General features: G+C 50.5%; 2 protein-coding genes across 4 annotated transcripts in view; both read right to left on the bottom strand.

The window, feature by feature from the left end:
• Positions 1-229: 229 nt before the first annotated feature.
• Ccdc97 (coiled-coil domain containing 97) lies at positions 230-11,277 on the bottom strand. The gene is made up of 5 exons (XM_028859884.2): positions 11,069-11,277; positions 4,819-5,271; positions 3,916-4,185; positions 3,524-3,653; positions 230-2,288 (listed from the first exon to the last, which is right to left on the bottom strand). The coding sequence occupies exons 1-5, from the start codon at positions 11,115-11,117 to the stop codon at positions 2,168-2,170; spliced, it is 1,023 nt and encodes a 340-aa protein (XP_028715717.1). The 5' UTR covers positions 11,118-11,277; the 3' UTR covers positions 230-2,167.
• A 2,018-nt stretch (positions 11,278-13,295) lies between these two features.
• Positions 13,296-17,548, bottom strand: part of Hnrnpul1 (heterogeneous nuclear ribonucleoprotein U like 1) — a 36,302-nt gene continuing 32,049 nt past the window's right edge. For all 3 annotated transcript variants that reach the window (XM_028859872.2, XM_028859870.2, XM_028859871.2), the window contains exons 13-15: positions 16,581-16,867; positions 14,960-15,151; positions 13,296-14,467 (exon numbers count right to left, since the gene is read on the bottom strand). In XM_028859872.2, the coding sequence (XP_028715705.1) occupies positions 14,351-14,467; positions 14,960-15,151; positions 16,581-16,867 (596 nt within the window). In that variant the 3' untranslated portion in view covers positions 13,296-14,350. The remainder of the gene's footprint in view (positions 14,468-14,959; positions 15,152-16,580; positions 16,868-17,548) is intronic.

Genomic DNA, 17,548 nt, shown 5'->3' with positions numbered 1-17,548 from the left:
ATCAGAGGCAGAGGCGCCAGCCACCGTGGGGGCTGCTCAAGCAGGGTGTGCCTTTGCTGTCTGCCCCCTCCTCTGTCTCCACCTTGCTGCCTGTCTCCTCATCTAATCCCAGTCCTTGTGGCCGGCTCCACCTCTGTCTCTCATTTGCAGACTCAACCATCTGACTAACCCCAGATACTGACTCAATGGCTGTGCAGCTCGGCTCTTTTTTAAAAAGTTACATAACAGATTGATGGATGATAGCCTTTCTATCTTAAATAAATTTAACAATCAGACAGAATACTGGTCAACCGTGAAAATACATAAGCTAACACAACTCCCCCAAAGAGCACCCTTGTCCTTGCTGCAAGTTGGGGGCTCAAGCAGCCCTCTGGGGAGACAAGGGCTGGGACTGTAACATCGTATCATACACAGTACTTCCATCTTCCACACTCTCCATGTAAGGAAGTCTGGCTTCCTATCTCTACCACTGTCCGGCACCGGCAGTCACATGCCAGCAGACTGGCCAAGGGGTGTGTAGGAGTGCGTTCCAGTCTTGGCCCTGCCTGGGAGGCCAGGTGACCTCAAGGATGCACATGGCCTTTCTGGGCCATTTCCATCGTTTGTGACAAATGGCAGTTGACGTCTGGTGGTTCAGGTTGTCAGGAGGTTCTCACTCAGCCTGGCCCAGGTGGAGCTGCTGAGGACCTTTTAATATTCCAAGCTTCTTCATGCGAACACCCTCTGCTCCCAGTAGTTCTCTGGGTGAGTTTAGTTGACCCAGGAGTCAGGACCTTGGCACTACAAAGCAGTTTTGAGGGTCTTGCAGGTGTGGCCAGAACAGAATGCCACAACTGTCTCAGTAGCTTGGCTCCTCAGGCCTAGACATGCTAGCCCCCATCCTCACAGTAGCAGGTCCCTTCTGTCTGCTGGGGCAGCAGGGGCCGGGTGTGGGGCATGGGAAGGTAGGACGTCTGGGTTCCCACAGGCCATGGCTGAGTCACAGGCAGCCATCTGGCTCTCATTAGCCCAGGGCAGCAGGGGGCTCTGTGGGGCGGGCCCTGTGGCCTGCTGGGGGCAGGGACATTGGGGCAGGCTGTGTGTGTGAGAGAGTGAGAGAGAGAGAGAGAGAGAGAGAGAGAGAGAGAGAGAGAGAGAGAGAGATGACTCAAGACCCATGATAACAGCCTATGTGTATTTGGAGAGTGTAAACAGGAGAGGGAGAGGGAGGTGGAGGAAGTGAAGAAAAGGAAAATTGTGTGGCTGGGAAGCAGGGGGGCAGGGTGGTAGGGGATGGTCACCTTCTTCAAGCTGGCCCTGTGGTCCCCAGCTCTGCCTCTGCCAGCATTCCCAGCAAGGGTCCAAAGAGAGCAGCAGAGGCCTTGACCCCCACCCATAGGGAAGTCTCATTATTGGGCACCCAGGCTTCTGCTGCCCCTAGCTGCCAGGCCTAGGGGGTGGGGACCTAGAGAAGCAGAGCCATAAAGGCTGAGAAAGAGGGACAGAGAGTGAGGCAGAGGTCTGGATAGAGATGGAAATGGAAGTGCAGAGGGAATGAGAAGGCCTGAAGAGTGAGGTGCAGGAGAGCCAGGACCTTAGTGGAAACAATGGTGACCAGTAGGACCCAGGCACAGAGAAAAGGAGAAGCCCAGAGCTATACTGGGGATCAGGTGTAGCCTGAGCTAAGTACTAGAATCCATGTGACAGCTGCAGCCACCAGACAGGGCTCTGCTGTGGGCACGGCAGCCATAACACAGAGAGAGGCGGAAGGGTGAATGCACAGAAGGTGGAGACCTGGGAAGCTAGACGGGGGCGGGGGGGGGGGGGAGTGACGTGAGGGGAGAGACAGGGTAGAAACACCACTGGTAGGCCAGGTGTGATTCGCCCCCAAGCACAGCACTTGGGAGGTGGAGGCAGCCAGGGCCACAAAGCAATTAACAGGTTAGTTAGCGCTACACAGCAAGACCCTATCTCAAAGAGAAAAGACAGAGGTGGGGCCAAGGAGAGAGGGGCAATGACCTTCCCAGGGAGAAGAGGGAGAGCCCCATAAACAGAAGTAGGGCACTGTCTGAGGTATGCCAGGCCTGGGGGCCTGCCCTGATGGCCTCTGAGTCACTCAGCCAGCCTGTAACCAGCTGCCTATAGTGGGATGGGCAAGGTGTGTCACTGGCTGGAAGGGTAGGAGCCATCAGTCCCCATCTAGCTCTGGGCTGGGCACATCCTCGGGCTCCTCTTCATCAAAGTATCGCTCCTCCTCGTCACGAGCCACAATGTCCAGGTTGTCAAAGTCAGGGTTGTCATCCACCGTGCTGCAGAGAAGGAAGCTGTCAGAGGTCATGGGGGCCCAGGTCAGAGGAGCTGACCCCCTGGGGATGCTGGGCCTTTTGGAATCCAAAAGAGGTGTTTCCCAAACAGTCTACATAAAATACTGGCTTCTTGCAGACTGGAAGATGTGAGAACACCAGGGCCTGTGGACTTCTCAGGTTTTGCCTCCAAGGTCAGTGTGGCACTTTGACTGTCCCCACAGCCACTCCAGCCCCAGTTCCACTACGTGGACCCAAGTCACCAAGGCTCCACTCATGCAAGTACTCTTAGCAATTTCAGATCTACCTCAGCACGGACGTTCCTTTGTGTCCCTCATCCTCGCTCTCTGCAAATCTGCTCAGAAGCCCCCCTGAGGCTCTGACAACACTGGCCCTCCCCTTCAGAGCTCCACCACCAATGGAAGTTGGGCAGTCTCTCCCCAATAGGAGGAGACCCCTTTCAGGCAGGGAATCCTTGGCTGCACCTATCCCTCGCTTTAGCTCTGGAGTCTGGACACAGAAGGCCTACAGAAGCACACACTAATTGTGGGACACATTTGGGTCTCTGCTGCCCTCCTAGTGTAGTAGCAGGGCTGGCTCGTAGGTGCCATGGCCCAACATTCTGCGTAGCCTTGGTGGCCCCAGCTAGCAGTGGATGAACCCCACTGGTTCCAGACCTGTGGGTTCCCCACATGGACCCTAGAGCAGGTAATCAGGACCCCTGTTCCACTGAAACCATTCATGGACATGGTTCCCACGTCACTGGGGCTGGATGGAGTAGGCAGGGTCCTGAGTTCTCGGATCAAAAGGAAGAGAATGGCTCAGATGACAGGCCTTTATCATTCGTCTTAATTTTTTTCCTTCTTGAGACGGAGTCTCATCATGTTGCCCTGGCTGGAACTCAGAGACCCAATGCCTCTGCCTCCCACATGCTGGGATGGAGGGTGTACACTACCAGGCCTCATTTCAATGTTTTGTCAACACTGAGCTAAATGTCAGCTCAGTTTATCCCTCTGCCTACAGATCAAGGGCCTAGGGCTCTGAGAGGGACAAGGTTAGCCCAAGACCCTAGCCAGCAACTCTCATTGATCTGAAACCTCCAGAGTGACTGACACCACCAGGACTCATGGTGGGAAACTATTCCAGGGCCCTCTAGCACCACTAAGGGAGGGCCTTTGAGGATAGGCAGGGACCTGCTTGTGGCCCAGGGCCATGGGTACTGGGCTGGGAATGGGCGGCACCTGTAGTCAAAGCCTCCATCTTTGCCATCCAGGAATCGCTGGTGCATGCGGCTTGTGAACTCCTCCCGCAGGATCAGCCTCTCCTCCGAGTCGGGCACCCAGGACTCCGAGTCCTTGTCTGACCTCTGGTCTGTGGAGATACCCAGGACAGTGGCCTGAAGGTACCTGACAAGCTACCATCCGGCCCTGTGCTATCAAGACAGCCCAATTCCTGCCCTCCTGGGGTGCACGCTGGATAAAATGGTGCCGTTGTGCCTACCACAGTGGTCAGGAGGAGATGGCAGGATGCAGGTGAGGCCAGACAGCATGTCTGTTCTCACAGGTTAGGGTCCAGCCAGGTGACCCAGCATGGAGGAACAGGCATGCACAGGGTGCCTGTTGCCGGCCCTCACCTTCCTCATCGCTGTCCTCTTCCTCCTCAAAGCAGGCCTCCTCCTCTTCTTGCTGCCGGAGCAGCTTCTGCTGCAGCTCCCGTTCCTGGTAGGACTGGAACAGCAGGTCGGAGAGGGGATAGGCAGGTGTGCTGGGGGAGCCGGGCCTGGGGGCCTGGGGGGCAGGTGTGCGGGCACTGAGCTCTTCCTGTGTGAGGTACTGTCCTATATACTGCTCATACAGTAGCGGGGCCCGGAACCGCATCTGCTCATCACTGAAGTACTCGCCTCCTGTGCAGAAGAGGCAAGGTAGGTGGGTGTGAGCACACATGTCCAGGCATGTATGTGCATGACACGCTTAGAAGATGTATACTTGTATGCAAGTCCGGTACATGGTAAAGCCAGCCGCACGTGCCTAAGGTCCTGTGGGGCACTCAGTATACAGCCTGGGTGGAGCATGTTCATGTACCCTGGCCTGAGCCACTATGTAGACCAGGCTAGCATTAAACTCAGAGATCCTCCTGCCTCTGGCTCCCGAGTGTCGGGGTGTGAACTGCTACACCAGGCTCTTCTTCCTTCATGCTTTCCACCTGTGTTTTGTTTAGGGTGTCCTCAGCCACAGCCATCTAAGATGCCACTTCTGCCAACACTTGGAAGGCCCCCCGAGGCACGAGGAATTTGGGTTCAAGGGCAGCCTGGCACTGTATAGTGAGACTCCGTCAAGCAAATGCTACTCTGTCATCTACTGAATTCTGACCCTATCTGCTTACCTTTCTCTCCCTTACTTTACTGTGGGACTGTTTCTGCTCTCCTTGTCTCAAAACTTACCTCCTCTGGGTTCCTATCTGTGCCTTGTCTCTGTTGCTCGGCTTCAGTCTCCCTTTCCTCCCCATCTCTCCCGGCCCATCCACCATCCCCCCACACCTTGGATGAGCTCACGCAGGGCAGCATAACGCCGATTACGCAGGCGGGTGCGCAGGGTTCGGGGGCGGGCAGTGCCTTGCCGCGCCACCTCGGCACAGTAGAAGTCAGCACGGTGGTCCCCACGCAGGTGGCCGAAGCAGGACAGGTGCTCTTCCCGGAGGCCTGTGCGGAAGCGCTCCAGGAACACCAGTGGCTTCTCATGATACAGCTGACCCAGGATGGCCACCTTCTCACGCTCTGTCAGGTCAGGCTCACCCTGCTGTTGGCTGCACACAGGCAGGTGGCTGGCAGCGATGGCATGCAACATGGCACTCACAGCTGGACTCTCAGCCTGGGAGGTTTCATCATCGGAGACTCCTGGTGTATTCTCTTTTACTTCCTTGTCCTGGGGTGTAGATGGAACCAGAGTCTGGCTCAGCTCCCCCCAGTGTGCACATCTGGGCTCCACGTAGTCTGCAAGTCAAGGGGAGTCTTTAGTTAAAGGTTAAGAGGGCGTCAGGAAAGGCTTAGGTAGGAAGTGGCTAGGTGTTGACACACACAGTTCCCGTTTATTGAGCACCTCCTGCATTGTGAGGAATGTTTTAGGCCCTGGATAGATCATGGTGAGCAAGAGGTCCCACTGTGATACTGTACACAGTCAATAACCTAATTAATTAACAAAATCACGTTATATGTTAGGTGTTCCCATGGCTATACAGAAAAACCAAAGCAGACAAGCCTGGTACAGTAGCATACACATTTAATTCCAGGCACCTTTAATTCCAGAGGGTCTCCTGAGTTCAAGGCCAGCCAGGACTACACAGTGAGAATGAATCTCAAAAATAAAAACAAACCAACAATAAAAATCCAAAACACCAATGATGATGATGATGATGATGATGATGATGATAGAGCATGAGAATGAAAGTCCAAAAAAGACAGGAGGCAATGTGGGGATGGCTCAGTTTTAAATGGAAAGATAACAAAGCTTGTCAGGAAGTGACATCTGAAGAGATGGCTCAGTGGTTAAGAGCACTGGCTGCTCTTCCAGACGACTAGGCTCAGCTCCCAGCACCCACATGGCAGCTCACAATTGTCTGTATCTCCAGTTCTAGAGGATACAGCATCTTGTCCTAGCCTCCTTGGCAATACACTCTTGTGGTGCACAGACATGCATGTGGACAAAACACCTACACATACAAGACAAAAATAAGCAAGTTTATCTGAGTAAAAACCTGAAGTGCTAAGAGACTGAGTTCTGTACTTTTGGGGACAAAACATTCTAAGCAGGGGACAGCAGCACAGGCCCCAAGATCTGACCTACCAAGCTACTCCAGACTTTGCCTGTTTCCTTGGCCATCATATTAGGATACATTAACTTGTTCAATGACTATAGTGGTTTGAATAAAAATGGCCCCCATAGGCTCATACATTTGAATGCTTGGTCATTAGGGAGTGGCACTATTTGAAAGGATTAGAAGGATTGGGAAGTGTGTCAATGGGTGTACTTTGAGGTTTCAAAAGCCCATGCCAAACCCAGAGTTTCTCAGTCTACTATGGATCAGGATGTGGCCCTCGGCTCCTGCCAGCACCTGCCTGCATGCTGCCATGTTCCCCACCAGGATGATAATAGACTGACTAAATCTCCAAAGCTGTAAGCAAGCCCCAATTAAATCGTTTCCTTTGTAAGAGTTGCCTTGGTCATGGTGTCTGACTTAGTTAGGGTTTTTATTGCTGTAAATAGACACCATGACCAGGGCCACTCTTATAAAGGAAAGCATTTAATTGAAGGTGGCTCGCTTACAATTTCAGAGGTTCAGTCCATTATGATCATGATGGGGTGCTTGGCTGCATGCAGGCAGACATGGTGCTAGAGCTGAGAGAGCTACATCTTCCAAGTAACAGGAAGTCGACTGACCGTTACACCGAGTGAAACTTGAGAAAAAGCCCTTAAAACCCACCTCCACAGTGACATACTTCCTCCAATAAGACCACAAGGCCACACCTCCTAATAGTGCCACTCCCTTTGGGGGCTATTTTCTTTCAAACCACCACAGTGTCTCTTCATAGCAATGGAATAGTGACTAAGACAATGACCCAGATGCTCATTCACTTCCCCTTAGGTGTTCTCACAGCCCCCTAATCATTCTCAAGTCTGTGCAAAGCCCTGAGCCGGGAATGTGGAGTGTCCTAGGGAGGACTCCTATAGGTCCTGCCCTCAGTGGGCAGCCAGTCTGATATGGGAGGTCCTGATCAAAGATGACCTAGGCATAGAACAGGAAAGATAGGCACTGGGAAAAGCTGGTGGGAGCTATTTCACAGGCAGGGAGTAACTTCGAGTAAGAGAAAAGCAAAATGGGAGAACCATGTGCCTCCTTTAGATAACTGAGATAACTGACTGGGATTGGGAGCAGGGATGCTGCCTGTGGGTACTGTGGATTTCAGCCATTGAAGCAGGAGAGGCTGGAACTAAGGCAGGGACCGGGGCAGGGGGGTTGGAGGAGGGTTAGATGCTTGAATGGGCAAGCCACAGGGCTGGAGGGCTGGGAGGGTCAGGGAAGGTCCAGGTCTCTAGCCTAGGAGACAACCAAACTACCCCTGAGACACAGGCAAGAAGCAAATTGGGCTAGGGAAGCTGCCATGGGTGTAGGAGACATTTGAGAGGCTGTATCTAAGAGGATGCTGGAACATAGGCCTCCAGGCTCCCCCAGAGAGAGATACAGGGCTGGAGACATGGTTGTATACATATACAGAGCCAGGCATATGTCACCAGTGCCAGGCAGAGGTAAGTGGCAGACGGGGTGAAGGGGAGTGTGTGCAGACAAACCACAAAGCAGATGACATTGGACATATGGGAAGAGGACATGGCTGTGAAAGCTAATAACTAGGTCCTTCAAGGACAGACGCATCTTAATTGCTGGAACCTGTAACATGCAGGGGGGTGGGAGGTGGGGGAGGGAAAGGGTCTCCACAGACATAATTATATTAAGGCTTTTAAAAATTGAGAGATTATTCTAGATTAAATGTCCTAAATGCAATAAGAGACTGAGGAAGAGCTGGAAAGATGGCTCAGTGGTTAAGGGCACCAGATGCTCTTCCAGAGGACCCAGGTTGATTCCCAGCACACATATAGCAGCTCACAACCATGTGTAACTCCAGTTCTTGAGGATCTGATGCCCTCTTCTGGCCTCTGGGCACCATGCACAAACATACATATAGGCATACACAAAATAATAATAATAAACCTCATATACACAAAATAATAATAATAGTAGTAGTAGTAGCAGTAGTAGAAATAATAATAAAAACATAGCACACATAGGTGCTATGATGGTGGAAAAAAGATCAGAGTGTTATGGACACAAACCAACAAGTGCCAGAGCCATCTTTGACTGGAAGAGACAAGGAACCACCTAAAGCCTGTGAGAGAGTCAGGCCATGTGGCCTGATTATTTCTGACTGGTAATATTAAGTTTAGATTTCACTTCTGTTCACTTTAAACACCCATTTTCTGGTGATTTAGCGTAGCAGACATGAGAAATAACATAAAGGGCGAAGAAGGAGCAGCCTGGGAAGCAGGAAGGAGCCAGAGCATTTTATCTCATAAAGCAAACTTGCCAGGTTGCAGGGTCAACAGCATTAACTCCTGTAAGCAGTACAGTAAGGAAACACCTAGATGCTGGACAGAGTGGCGTACACCTTTAGTTCCAGTACTCAGGAGGCTGAGACAGAATGAATCATGAGTTTGAGACCAGGCTGGATTACATGGTGGGTTCTAGGTAAGTCTGGGTTGCAAAGTGACACCCCACCTCAAATAAGCAAAATAAATAAATGAATAGCAATGAAAATGTAACAAAAATAAAACAAAACAAAATCCAAATAACTAGATGGAGCAGCCATGTTTAATTGCACATAGGAGGACGCCATTGGGGATCCTAAGTGGAATAAGTTCAGAGTAAAGGACAGGCTGCCATGGGTGATGGGTAAGAAAATGATGAACAGTGTGTATGACTTTCTGGAGAAGTCAGATATTTGGAAGGCTGTTGTGGAATATTAGTTGAAGATGTGTTACATTTGTTTATGCTGCAGAATGTTTGTTTAATGATGCAAAAATGTATTGCACTCTTTTTTTCAAGATCTACTTATTTATTATGTATAGTGTTCTGCCTGCATGTATGCCTGAAGGCCAGAAGAGGGCACCAGATCTCTTTATAGATGGTTGTGAGCCACCATGTGGTTGCTGGGAATTGAACTCAGGACCTCTGGAAGAGCAGCCAGTGCGCTTAACCTCTGAGTCATCTCTTCAGGCTTGTGTTGCATTCTTTTATGTTGCATTTGTTTAACTTGGTGAAACTGTGTTACTTTGCCTGTCTAAAACACCTGATTGGTCTAATAAAGAGCTGGACGGTCAATAGCAAGGCAGGAGAAAGGATAGGCAGGGCTGGCAGGCAGAGAGAATGAACAAGAGAAGAAGCAAAGAGGGAGGAGTAAGAAGAGAAGAGGAGGGCACCAGGAGCCAGTCACCCAGTCACCCAGCCAGCAATGGAGTAAGAAGGAAAGAAAGACATATAGAATAGAGAAAGGTAAAAGCCCAGAGGCAAAAGTTAGACAGATAACTTAAGAAGAGCTGGCTAGAGCCTGGTGGTGGTGGTGGTGGCCATGGCGGCAGCCGCCACCTTTAATCCCAGCACTCGGGATGCAGAGCCAGGTGGATCTCTGTGAGTTAGAGGCCAGCCTGGGCTACAGAGTGAGTTCCAGGACAGCCAGGGCTACACAGAGAAGCCCTGTCTCAAAAAAACAAAAACAAAAAAACAAAACACAAACAAACAAATAAATCTCTGTGTATTTATTTGGTCTGCCTGCCTCTGCCTCCCGAGTGCTGGGATTAAAGGTGTGCGCCACCACCGCCCGGCTGAGCAAAGAGTTTAAAAACAACAACTACAGAAGGCAAGGGCCAAGGGCACTTTTTTTTTAACCTTTTGATAAATGTTCTTGGGAGTGCTAGGACTACAGGCGTGCTTCACAAGTTTATGTGGTGCTGGGGATTGAGCCCAGAGCTTCAGGCATGGTAGGCAAGCATTCCACCGATAAACTACATCCTCAGTCCCTGGCTTTGAACTTTCTATCCTCCTGCCCCAGGCTCCTGATTATAAGCCTGTCTCACCATGTCTTGCTCCAGATTCTCTTTTAGGCTTGGAGGCCTGGCTTAGTGGTAGCAAGTATAATAAGTATTCATAAGGCCCAGGGGCTTAGGCTCCAGCAGCCAGAAGTTTAAAAGATATAGAAAATGTTAATATACATATTTTTGATTCAGGGCCTCACTCTACAGGGTCTCACTTTGTGGCTTGGAACTGTGTAGTTCAAGCTGACTGTAAACTCAAGGCAAACCTGCTTCAGTCTCCCAAGAGCTGGGATTATAGGTTTAAGCCATCATACCCGGTGCATCAAAGATTGAAACCTAGAGATATAGAACACACAGACACCTGCCTCTACATTCATATACCTGCTATTCAGCTTAAGTAATCCCGATTCTTAGTTGTCAAACGGCTTCTACTATACCTCATCTTGCCCCCGCCCCCATCTGATTACTTTAAAACTGTGAATTTTTAAGGTAAGACAAAAAGCACTTTAAAAATAGGTATGGTAACCGCACAGGGCTGTAACCCCAGCATCTCGGAGGCTGAGACAGGAGGAAGGCAAGTTGCTATAGAAAAAGACTGATTGAAAACACACACACATACACACGAGAGGTGGGAGCAATACTTGTGGGAACTCGGTAGAGAAGTAAGAGACATTGAAGGTGAGAGGGAGAAAGGACCCGAGGAGGCAGAATGGACAGCGGACTTTGGGGGCAGGGGAGTTAGAATACAATGGGAGCTGTGCGTCTGACATAAGTGAGTTTACACGGGACAAGAGGAGATCTAGCTTGGGGCACAGAAAAGTTCAGATTGGCACGGGGAAGAGGTAAATCGAGAAAGGTTGGCTTGAGACTGGAAGAATTTGCAAGGAAGCTTATATTTGCTTGAGGCGTTGGCATGGTAAGAAATGGGTTAGCCTGGGATACCGAAAGGGGTTCATTCCTAAGAGAATGGAGGGAATTGTCCACCCGCCACAAGGCCGATAATCTGACATCGAAGTGGATCAAGTGCGGAAAATGCCTGTAAACTGAGGTCACACTTCCTAGAGTCCTCAGCGCTTGCTTGCCGGAACCATTTCCAGGTCACACCGCCAAGAGCACCCTCCCGCCGCCTGCACCTGGCCAGTGCCTCACCATCATCGGGCTTCCTCTCCGTTACCGCCCCGGCAGCCACGGCCTCCATCCCGGGTCTCCGACTCACTAACCGCCTCAGCGGGCTCCGGAAGCCGATCTGGACCTTAAACACTAGTAGCCATTTCCGGCTATGCAAACGTTACTGGCCGAGTGCTTAAGCTGCATCCAGGAACCAAACTTCCGGGTCAAAGGTGGGCCATCTCTCTGCGCATGCGTGGCCCCGCCCACAACCACCAGGCACGAAAATGGCGCTAGGTCGAACCTTCTTAAATTGTAAAAATCAGCGAGGACCGTGTGCCATTTGATCGCTGCTGTAATTCCAGAAACTCGCGTAGTTAATATTTGGAATGGTTATTGCGTGAACATCCTCCAGGAACTGGAGCCCTCGTATGGAGACTCTCGAGTATGCTTTTTAATTAAAACATAATGTATGTTTATGTGATCAGTGGACAATCTATACAAGTGGGTTCCGGAGATAAAATTCAGTCAAGATTGCCAGCGAAAAATTTTCTTTTTTCTTCCCGAGACAAGGTTTTTCTGTGTACACCAGGCTAGCCTCAAACTCAGAGATACACTGCTTCTGCCCGAGTGCTGGGATCAAAGGCATGCGCCACCACTGCTCGACAACCCAGCAAGGGTCTTTGACCACTGAGCCATTTGGTCCACCTCTGTGCTCTTTGTAGATTTGATTCCTATCATCACATCCAGCCTGTGGCTGGCATGAGATGAAGTCAGGGAAAAGGCTTTTGTGTTTCTAAACAAGGAGGAAGACTGCAGATGTGAGGGAAGAGCTGTGGAAAGGGGAGGAGTCTGCCTACCACAGTCTAGGTTGGAGGCTTTTAGGTGAGGAAACAGATCCCATATGAGACCTGAAGGGATGAACAGGAGTTAAGTATTTCAGGCAGTTTGGCTGGCATATAGGTAGTACTAGATGCTGTGGCTTGCTATGGTCAGGGCATACAGGAGGCAGGAAGCAGGGGCAGGGAGATCACTTAAGGTTTGAGGCAGTTTGGCCATTAGTGAGATCCAGGGTTACATAGTAAAACATTGTCTCAAGAAAGCAAAAAATAAATAAAAGGTGTTTGGTCATGGTCATCCGTGCCAGGTCATGCAGGGCTTCCTAGCCTTAATCACTTGTTGGAGCCTACAAGGTTTGAGGAAGGGAACCAGGGAAAGGGATTGGAGAGCACTATGAGGAAGCTGGTGCATTAATCCAGAAACAACTACGTTTGTATTCCCTAGTGGTGGTGAGGAAAGGCCTGGTGAAAACTAACCAGCTGCATCATCAGGAGTGGTCAGCAGAGGGCGCTGCTGCCCTGCACTCGCCTGCCAAGAGCAGGACTTCTCAGACCAGGACAGTAAGGACCCCTCCATTCCTTCTAGGGCAAGTTGACAAATGCCCTTTAGACACAGACATGGTCCCTCCTCAGGCTTTACAACTATCCTGCCTCCCTCCTGGTGTTGGGCCGCGTGGTTGCACCTAGGGCTCGGTGCACTGTGAACAGTATGCATAGCCCTCATTGCTCTGTAGAGGCAGTTAACTTACCTAACTGCAAGCCTCAAGGGAGCTGGGGCTCTGTCACCACCCCTAGCTTCTGTTTTGGTAGGTTGTGTCCCTTCACAAGGTTCCCCAGTTCCTACAGGGGAGGTGGACTGAACTGTGCACACCAGACCAGACGTGAAGAACACAGCTTGCACAGGAAGAGAGAAATGAAGAGGGATGGTGGGCTAGAGCACAACTCTAAAGCGCACACTGCACATGACTCTTCTCCAGAGCCCTCTCTCCATTAATCCAGGAAGGGTCTCTCTCAACACTTGGAGCCGTCACTGGTTACAAACATGTATTCCCTGGAGGGGGAACCCCGAGAACAGGGACTGGGGTCATCTTTGCAGTGCTCAGGGTCCCTAGCACTGTCCAGGATGGTGACAGAGCAAGTAGCCAGCACATACATGGGAGGCAGTGCGAGACTGCCAAGAGCAGCACCCAGGCCACGCCTCGGGGGGGCCGCTGGGCAACACACCTGGGGATGGCCCTGAAGCAGCCTGGTCTCTTCCTTACAGGCCCCATCTGTCTGTCCCCTGGCCGAGGAGCATCTGGGTTGTGTGAGCTAGAGAACCATTTTGTTTAAATGAATGAGTGAAGCACTTCCCCCTCCGAAGGCCTCCCATCCCAATTAAAGGCCAACTGCAGTAACACTTCAGGGCTTCAACCCTGCTTCCTTCCTGATAGGAGGTGCCATGTCATTTATTGAAAGAAAATAAAACAAAACAGGGTAAAACATTTCTTAATAAGTGCAGTTTGCTAAAATCCAATTAAAATATATGGGTAAAGGGGAAGTGAAAATAATCAAGGGACCACTAAAACTTAGGAGGTCTGGCACCTGGAAGAGCAATGGAGGAGTGGTGGAGGAACTTTAAGGTCTAAGGGAAGCGGGCCCCACCCCACCTTCCCTTCACCCTCTCACCCACTTAAGCCCACCAGAAACTACCAAGACTCCTGGAGTAAAAGGTTTCAAGTTCAATAGTCACACTCTCTCCAAATACAAAAAGCAGTTACAATCCAACTGAACACAGACGCTTGTGAGCAAAGTTACGGGGAACTGAGACATCATATAAAAAGTTAGGTTAAAGGTGATTTTGTGGTTTGTTTCGAGGTTGTGGCTCTTCCTCGGTTACCTGAACTCAGCAAAGAAATAGATATTTGATGAAGTATCAACAGCTGACCCACAGTAAAAACAGACAAATTCTAAAAATTAAAAAAAAAAGCATAATTACCAAAAAATATGTCACTGCTTCCTACCTCTGCATTTTGCTTCTTAAACTTTTTTTTTTATTAAAGTTTTTGATTTTTTTTTTTAAATCCTGAAAAGTAGACAGTAAAACAGCTCCTGGAAGAATTTACAACCAACTGCATATGAGTATGGGAAGCCAAGGGGCTAAAGCAGGGTGAGGAGGGGCAGACAGGCAGGGGTCCTCCCCAGTCACTGTGGCCTCACTGGGTAACCAAAGGAGAGGAGGCTTCTTTAGTCAAAAAGGCGGGGAGAGGAGAAAGTGGAAGGGACAAAGATAAAAGAAAAGGTCACTGCTGCCTGTTTGAATCCAGAGAAAAAAATGCCTGGCCTGTATAAAGGGAGAAGCAGCCCCTCTGGAAGAAGTGGGCTAGAGAGAGGCAGCCCTGGGAGAGCTCTGTCCCCAGCACCACACGACTCGGAGGGGATGGAAGGGCCAAGGCAGGCGCTAGTAGAGGCAGCCGGCACGGGCCTCCGAAGGCTCCAGCACCGGCTACTGTGTGCTTGTGCCCCCCTGCGTGCTGCCCGAGTAGCCTCCATAGTCGTAGTTCCCGTAGTACGGTGGCCACTGGCTCTGGTTCTGATAGTACTGGCTCCACTGCTGGGCATACTGGGGAGAGGAGAGAAGAGAAGAGAACACCAGGTTATCCCCGCCACTCCAGACTGTTCCTTTGCTCCCCTCATGGTCTCTACCCTCAACACATGGGTCTTTTGACAGAAACCAAAGCACTTTGGAAAGATAAGGGCTGACTTGATGTCACATAAACCAGCGATCAGGGAATGCCGTCCTGATCTCCAGGCTTGTTGGCTGTCCTTTGCAGACATGGTGGCTCCAGTACAAACTTGGAATAGCACTTGGCACCCCTGGCCATGGTGTCAAAGTAGGACTCAGCCCAGCCAGGTCAGCTTGCTGCACTGGGGGCCAGTGGCTACACACCAGTTATTTATTAGCCAGTGAATACCAGTTTACCAAAGGTTTTTTTGAACACTAGCTTGAGGCAAGCAGCTATCCATGTTTCAGGAATAGGCAGGAAACCAAGTTTGAATACACACCCAAGAGTGTTTCCAAAAGCCTTACTGGGAAGGCCTATCATGTACTTACCTGCTGATACTGGTTATAGCTGGGCTGAGGGTAAGTCTGGGCAGTGGGGGGTGGTGGTGGGGTGTAGGGGGCAGGATTGTAGGGGCCATAGCTCCCATAGTTGTAGGCAGGTGGTGGCGGAGGCGGAGGCGGTGGGGCTGTGTAGCCCTGGGTGTAGCCTCCTTGGTTGTAGGGTGGCTGGCTGTAACTAGGCTGGGTAGAAAAAAAGACAAAAGCTCCATGAGAGACAGCATACACTGGTATGGAGGCAGCTTCCCCAACAGAGGCAACTCTGTGCTAATATGCCAGGATGGGTCTGGGAAGCAGAAGATCCTAGGTCTGAGCTCTGAGACCTGAGGGCAACAAGGTACATGACACTTCTAAACCTGCTTCCCAGTCTACAACACCATCTTGGCACAGACACCGCCCTCTGGCCTACTGTGGATGTTCAATAAGCTTGTGGCCATGATGATAATGGACTGACCTCTGAAACTATAAGCCACCATTTCAATAAAATGTTTCCTTATGAGTTGCAGAGGTCATGGTGTCTCTTCACAGCAATAGAAACTCTAAGACAAGGAGTTTCTCATGTACATGACAGATGGATCATTAACTCATTCAGTCTCCTTAGCAATTCTGGCATCATTTTCATTAGCTCTATTCTACAGCGCTGGGACTAGAGAGATGGCTCAGTGGTTAAGAACACTGGCTACTCTTGTAGAGGACCCCGGTTTGGCTCCCAGCACCCACAAAGTGACTCACAACTGTCTGTAACTCAGGTTTCAAGGAACCATTCTCTTCTGACCTCCGCAGGTACTGCACACATGTGGTGCACACACATATATACACACAGAAGCAAACACCCACATATATGAAATCATTTCTAACAATAATACATCTTAAAGTAAGTCTCAGGAGGTTGCTGGGCCAAGTCCACACTACTAAAATGCTAACTAGCTGAGGTCTGCCTAGTCCCAGAGCCTTCACTCATCAAATCTTACGGGAACTCCCTAAGTGAGCTCTAGTCATGGTTCTGGTCCCTTATGGGGAACACAAGGACCAGGGGGTCAAACTATCTGTCCATGATCACAAAGCCAGGCTCTGGAGCTAGGCTTTGAACTTAGTCTTGCCAAACCCCTAGGAAATGTTTTGGCTAGATGGCATCTAGGAAGCACTCAGCTGTCTCCTGGCAGCTGCTCCCAGCTGCTTCTTGGCATGTAAAAGGTCCTTAGGAAATGGATATGAAATAAGAGACTGCTCCGGTTCACAGAAGTACTGTCCTTCTAAGAACTTCTAGGAACAGGGCCTGGAGCTGCTCAGGGACAAGGTTCTCATCTACCTTGGGACCCAGGCCTCCCATGATGGGCAAGAGGTGACTTCACTGAGTGCTTTCTTATAGACCCAGTGAGGCCAGTGATATGACCTTGCTGGTAGGACCCAAGGCTTGTAGCTACCTCCAGCTTGGGGGGTCTAGCCATGTCTAGTGTTCAACGCAGCTGAGTAGGTGCAAAACAAAAAGGGGATCGGCTGCAGGGAGAAGTGCAGACCTGTGGCCAAATAATGTGCTGGTGATACATCAGGCCTGCTCCCCTCTCTTCTATGCGAGTGCGTATGTGTGCACATATACACATAATGACCTCACCTGTGGAGGGCTGTAGCTGCTCACTGTGGGGGTGCTGGTATTGGCGCTGGAGCCAGGGATGTTGCTGTTTTTGTTGTAGCTGCTGGCCCCTGGGGGGTTCCGAGCAGGGCTGTAGCTGGGTGGTGGCGGCGGCTGCTGTGGTGGTGGTTGTGGTGGTGGTGGCTGTTGTGGTGGTGGCTGTTGCTGGGGAGCCCGGTTATAGCTGCCTCTGTTGTTGGAGTTGTTATCCCGGTTGTTGTTACCCCAGCGGTTTTGGTTGTAGCCACCGCCTCCGCTGCGGTTGAAACCTGCATTGAAAAACCACATGTAAAAGAGGCCTCAGCATGGCTATGCCCAAGGTTGAGCTCAATAAAGCAAGCAAATGCAAGTGAACCGTTTGAGCTTCCCTTAGGCCCTTGCTACACTTCCTTGTCCCTGCCCTGACCCAACACCTAGAGTTGTTTGCAGACAGGTCTGTCTTCCACTGGACTGTGAGCTGGCAAGGCACAGATTATCTTGGGTGTGTCCAGCTCTACATAGCTGTTCAACAAACTAAAAAGGATGTTCAGGAAGGATGCTAAGTCACAATCGAGTTCACTTCCTCACAGAAATCCTCAACATGCTAGGCCAAGTGGCCTTTCCTGAGCCTTTGTACAATTGTTTCTTGGACTTGAATCCCACAACACACCAAAACCAGGCTCAGCAGGGGACCTTCCTGAGCTGCTTCCTTGTCTACATGAACACCCCTGACCACTGAAGGAGGGTCTAGGGCAGGATCGTTTTTGTTTTGTTTTTTCCCAAGTTTTGTTTCAAAGACACATTTTATTTTATGTGTGTGTGCCATATGTGGCTGGTACACAGAGGTCAGAAGCGGGGATTGGATACCTGGAGCTGCAGGTACAGGCAGTTGTGAGCAGCTCAATGTGGTTGCTGAGAACTTGAGCCCTCCGGAAACTGCTGGGCCATCTCTCCAACCCCATGTTTGTTAA

Source organism: Peromyscus leucopus, chromosome 1 (assembly GCF_004664715.2).
Source record: "Peromyscus leucopus breed LL Stock chromosome 1, UCI_PerLeu_2.1, whole genome shotgun sequence".
Lineage (NCBI taxonomy): Eukaryota > Metazoa > Chordata > Mammalia > Rodentia > Cricetidae > Peromyscus > Peromyscus leucopus.
This window is presented reverse-complemented; position numbering and strand designations above follow the sequence as displayed.

Excerpts from the sequence above, each read along its gene's own strand:
- Ccdc97 (XM_028859884.2), bottom strand. The coding sequence starts at position 11,117 with ATGGAGGCCGTGGCTGCCGGGGCGGTAACGGAGAGGAAGCCCGATGAT. Across the intron at positions 4,186-4,818 it reads CCTGCGTGAGCTCATCCAAG|GAGGCGAGTACTTCAGTGAT; the intron begins GTGTGGGGGGAT and ends TCTTCTGCACAG. Across the intron at positions 3,654-3,915 it reads AGAGGACAGCGATGAGGAAG|ACCAGAGGTCAGACAAGGAC; the intron begins GTGAGGGCCGGC and ends GTATCTCCACAG.